Source organism: Tachypleus tridentatus, chromosome 3 (assembly GCF_004210375.1).
Source record: "Tachypleus tridentatus isolate NWPU-2018 chromosome 3, ASM421037v1, whole genome shotgun sequence".
Lineage (NCBI taxonomy): Eukaryota > Metazoa > Arthropoda > Merostomata > Xiphosura > Limulidae > Tachypleus > Tachypleus tridentatus.
Window position 1 is genome coordinate 8,691,595 of NC_134827.1, and position 6,000 is coordinate 8,697,594.

General features: G+C 30.1%; 1 protein-coding gene across 3 annotated transcripts in view; it reads left to right on the top strand.

Annotated features, from left to right (window-relative positions):
• Positions 1–5,520, top strand: part of LOC143246301 (follistatin-related protein 5-like) — a 144,564-nt gene extending 139,044 nt beyond the window's left edge. For all 3 annotated transcript variants that reach the window (XM_076492790.1, XM_076492793.1, XM_076492792.1), the window contains exon 15: positions 1,802–5,520. In XM_076492790.1, coding sequence (XP_076348905.1) covers positions 1,802–2,166 — 365 coding nt within the window. In that variant the 3' untranslated portion in view covers positions 2,167–5,520. The remainder of the gene's footprint in view (positions 1–1,801) is intronic.
• Positions 5,521–6,000: the final 480 nt, after the last annotated feature.

Genomic DNA, 6,000 nt, shown 5'->3' on the forward strand with positions numbered 1-6,000 from the left:
AGGAATTCATCATTTAGAAGATAAATCTTGGTGATGGTTTGAATGGGTACTGGAAGAAACTATTATAAATGTACAATATTTTGACAGGCTTTCATGGTGACAAAAACTTGTTCAAATGTTGTGCAATTCAAACCATCTCCAAATTCTATTTTCAAGACAAGGATATCCCTAGTACTTAATGACACTGGAAAACAAATTCATATAAAGCAAGAAGCACCAAAATTGTCCAGAAATAGACATGAAACAAGTCATAACTTGGTCATGATAAATGCTGCTTGTAACAAATAAGAATCCATGAGCACAAAGAAAACACTAGAAAAAGCTGTCCTTGTTACAAGGCAACAGTATGCAACATAATTAGAAAGGATTTCTGTCTGGAAAAAGTGGCATAAGTCACATTTACACAAGCTGATTCCACAACGTATCTGTTCAACAGTCGCATACCTCTAGCAGCTGGAGCATGAAATAAGTTTGTTATTCCACATTAATACATTAGGGATCCTGGTGATGCACCTATGGATTTCTTTGTAATCAATTTGTTTAAACTGTACTGGAAACCATATCTACACACACTGGATAGATTTTTGGAAAGCAATCAGGACGTATAGTACTGAGCCTTGATCATGAGTCTTGCAACACAAGCCTTTTCATTGGAAATTACATTATAGGGCTACTGTCAAGATGCACAGTCATCAGATAAAGTATGAAATGACATAGTAACACTCCATAAATAAAGTGATTTCACAACTGTTACAATATTTCAGAGTGTATGATCTTTTAAAAGTATTTTGATTACTGATAACCTTACAACTCTGTTGCTTCTTAATTTTAATCACAAATAGGTAAAAAGCTTTTATTTTATGAAAATAAGTTGATGATTTCAAAATTGTAAAGTATTTATCTTTTGTATTGTAGCATACTGCAAATTAAATAATACATATTTATCTGTTAAGAAATACTGGGAGATAGCTGTATTATTTAATAAGTATACATATTAAAAGTACACACACACAGACACATGTACTTCATACTTTTTCAGTTGTTCTGTTACATTTTTTGTATATTTTGTTTCTTTGAAATATAATAGTGTTCACTATTAGCTATGGACAGTGAACGATAGTTTTGTGCCACATAGTAGAAAGTGGGTCAAAATTTTTGTTCTCTCTTTTCAATTAAAATAACTGAAATTTATTTTAACCTCCCAAATTGGAAAAAAATATTGTTATTGTGCATCGTATGTCTGAAATGGCCTTCTCTTTGATTCAAAGTGAACTATTATGTTTGTCACATTGTTCTCTGTTTCTCTTGTGTGCTTTACTAGTAACAAGCTGTACCATGTTAATTAAATTCAGTATTTTCAAATACGTTTACAGAATGATGTTATTCAGTGTTGGGAAATAAAACCTTTTGTTAAAACCATAATCATATACATGTATGAAATAAAGCCTTTTGTTAATACCGTAATCATATACACGTACGAATACAAAATAGTCTTTTTATTAAAACCATAATCACGTGTGAAATAAAGCCTTTGTTTAAAATCATAATCATATACACGTGTGAAATAAAGCCTTTTGTTAAAACCATAATCATATACATGTATGAAATAGCCAATGTAAGCTATTAAATTAAAAGGAAAAATAAATGTTTTGGAATCACTATTATGAAAAAAAAGATCTATGAACAACCTATACATGTAAAAACTTACTAGATCAGATATCTATCTGCTTTCATATGCAATACAGAATGTTTTTGTCAGGAGTCTGAAGTTCATATGTGTAATTTTATAATTTCTTTTTAGGCCTGCAGTTTCTCTTTGATGTGAAAACAACTTTGCAAATCGGCGACATTATTTATTTCCCTTCTCGCACAACTCACAGTTATGATCTGTATGCCAGCTCTTCCAATAAAGAAGACATTCTCTTTGTCGACCTTGCAAATGGGAAGGTGGAAATGATCACTGGAATTGGGCGAGCAATGGAACCAGAGCTAGCAGAATGGAAAAACACAAACCGGCCAATGTCCAGTGCAGGAATCTTTGGCACTTATATGGTGACAACAGCCAATGAAGCAATCTTTGTAATAAATGGTAAAACAAGAACTGTGAATTGTGAGATTGGAAGCATTGTCCATCCTCGAATGATGGTTTGGGTGAAATCACCCTAAGTTCTTTTTTTTATTCTTATGGGAGGCTAGTTTTTTATGTTTGCTCAGTTAAAATAAGAAATACTGTTTAACTACTTACATATAATATTGTGGCCTGCCTCTCCACTTCACATAGCAAGAAATTCTTAAATACAAGTTAGTCACAAATATTCTTAAACTAAATCTTTAAAGCAAGATAAAATAGTAAATCTGAGTAAGTAGTTTCAGGCGTTCATGATTGGGTCACATTGTGAAACGTACTTGATAATATCAACATACTCAATAAATTAAAATAGTTTGAAACAACAGATCACCGAGTTATAATTATTACAATTCACTATTTGGCTTATTTTTGAAATTGAATATACTAATTGTAAAAAATACTTACAAAATCCTGCAATTTTTTAAGGATTTTTTTGTAGCTCAGGTTATACACTTTCTTATCAGTATTTTATGAGTATTGCTGTACAAATTGTTATAACACATTTTTAATTTTTTTATTTCTTCAAAGAGAAAAATTCTAGTCGGTGATTTTTAAGCTGTAAAAATACTGTATAGTATTTTTTGTCATTCAAGGCAGTTTTGTTTAAGTGGTGAGATAAATATGTACAAGAATTTAAAGTTCACTTTTGTTAGTTGAATCATGTTTTAATGAGAAAATAGCAAGTTTAAAATATTTTAAGAATTTCAAACCAGATGTAATCTGTTTAAGTAACCATTACATGGATTAAGAGAATTACTATCATTCTTCAGATTAGGTAAAAGGTTTTATTTTTAAATCCATATGTTGACCAAAATAGTAACAGAATTTGTTTCAATAGGATTGACTTAAATAAAAGTGTGTGCTAGCTTGTGCCATTTGTATACCTATAACTATGTGTACATTCCAGATAAAACAACAAAACTGCTTGTAAGTTATTTTGAAGTAGGTACCACTTCATCAGTTTCATAGTGGGATACTTGTTGTTTGCGATAAAACACTTGCTTCAACTGTGTCGTTCATGTTATTTGCGAGATTTTCTGCTGTAGTTAAATCAGTGGTCACAACACACTCAACAGGTAAACAGATCTATGTGGTGTTACTATGTTGGAATGCTAACTATAGTTCTTGATATGTCATGACTGTTTATAAGGTCACGATTTGTGAACTCTCTGAGAGCTCTGAGCACAGACATGGGTCCCAACATTGCTTTTTCTGTATATGTAGTATTCCATAGAAGAAATATAGCTTTGTCAAAGTAACAATCATACACTATATGTATGTATGTGTTGGAATTTGGGAATATTCTGAAGCCAAAGTAATTACTGATGTGATACACAAAAATCTGTTTCAGAAATTTTTATTCAATAAAATTTTTCTGTTTTAAAATAACTCTTCTGAACTGGAATTTCAGATGAAAAGCAGAGTGTAGGTTGCCATAAACTTCATTCATAAAATTACAAACATGGGTAATTTTTTTATAGAAAACACCCATGGCTTTTTGCTCTGAAAGCAAATTTAAATATTGCTTTGTCAACTAAATTATTGTAGTAAACCCTACAAACACATCTGTTATTAATTTGAATTTTAGAAGTTTACTAATAATGTGAAAACTTATCCTTCTGCAATACTTTCCTACTTAAGTATGTAGTATAAAAAATATTATAAGGTTAATTACTGTAAGAAAATAATGGTTACAAAACACTTACATTTTATTCTCTAGTATAGTAACCTATGTCACTTAACAAATTCCTACATGTTTAGAATAATCAAATAACTTGTGTATGTGTACAACAGGTACAGCTTTTACCACAGACAGAAATTTTATAAAGCTAGAATGAATGTATCATAGTTCTTTTAACCATATTAATGCAAAATGCATTTCAATAATGTAAGTCAATGAGAAAGGTTATGACTTGCAGAGAAAAGAACCTTCAGATTATGTACCACAAACTCAATTACTATACTTAAGCTGACAGGCTGAATTTTTTCCAATTTACTAACCTCTTTCTGTGGCCTTTACACTGAGAAATAAGAAAAAAAAATTATAGTTGAGTATTTGATTTGTCCTCTTGTTAAATTTGAATGTCCTAAAATGTCCAACATGCATATGTATGTTTTAATTAGTCCAAACATAAGTTAATGTTTACAAAAATAACTCAAGAAGTTACAAATTTAATGAAGTTAGGTGCACTTCAGCCTTTCAGTGATTTCCAATTTAATAAGGGAGAAGAGAAGAAGGTTCCAGGAAGAAACACCAGAAGGTTTCATTAGTTAAGTATACAACATATGTTCATACATTTCATGTTATCACTTTTTTTTTCTTAACCAGAAACAGTAATGTTAAATCTAGTAACTTGGCTGTAAAGTAAGTTTGTTCATACCAGTGTTGCTTTTTAACTGGTTAGACAGAAACATGACTCAAAGTGCACACACAAAATCTAGCAATATGTTCATGAGTATGCAAACAAGCTTTAAGAATATCTTTACTTGTTGCACGCGTAACAAATTCTCATTTCAAAATCCACTTCAGTTTTGATAATCTCACGTAACACCAGATATCAGAGTGAGGATCCAGCTGGTGTACATTAATGACCTAACAGATAATTGAAACACTATTTGCATAAACTGTTAAAATGTTTCACAATCAATAACTTGCTTAGTAATAACCATCCAAATATGACACAGTATAGTTTCTTGTAAAAAGAAATATATTACTAGAAAAGCCAGTTTTCAATCAACCTAAGTAGCCCTTGAAAATGAATGCATTTGGTATAAGCTTGCAAGTGTTCAAATTTTTTTTCCTATCTACTACAGAGCTGGCTATGTTTGAAAATACTGATAAACTTAAACAATTCATGTTTTCCCATATGTGTTCTTGTAACAAGAGATAACTTAAAATCTACAGACAATTGAAATATGTTAGTTACTTATGTACAATTCACAAAATACTTCTCATATCTTGAGAAGAAAAAAAAATGCACCTGAAAGTTAGATTTACACGTGCCAATATTTTTCTTTCTCTTTCATAAGGAAAAAAATGTTTGCTAGGTGTCACTGAAATTGCTATATAAATGCTGGAAGTGACACTGATGTTTAATGTTGAAGTTTAAGTGTATTTAACATTATAGGTGATTAAGTATTAGTCTGTTTAAGAGTGTAAAATGTGATGTTATTTAAAGCTACCCTTTGGAAATAAATCCCTTTGTACACATTCACATGTAGTGTTTTACCATCTCATTTTTCCACTTAGTGGTATGTCAATATCAGTCTTGTGTACCTAAAGAAAGCTGTATGAATGCCATGTGTAGTAACCACACATTATTCTATTTCCATTTCCTGTGGCACTGTAAGTTTGGATGCAAAAATGACAATAAAGCTGGTCTTTTGAAAAATAATTCAAAATTAGTATTTAATCATGTGGTAACTAATTGAGGGTAAAACTAATAATTATCTAGTGAATAATCAAGTTAACAACTTGACAACCATTTCAAAAGTAAATCATAGTTTGATTACAATATTTATCTGTTTAAAGTACAACTTAATAATGTAAAATTTGATTTAAAAAATAAACATTTTGATGTTAAGGAAAATCCATAAACCAAAATTTATTTCTTATAAATAAGATAAACATTACAGTACACTAACATAACCTAGTTCACACCTAAGATAGTATTACAAGAAAAAAATATATGTAATAAAAATTATTTACAAATAACTTTAAAAAAATATGCTTCTTCTTCCCAAAACTTACTGTTGTAAGCTGCATTTTCAATGGTTTAATTTAGTTATTTGCTATAGACAGCTGCAAACCACAATGATGTAATAAATGAGAAAGTTTTCTAATATTTAGAGATGAGAGCACATTATTTACA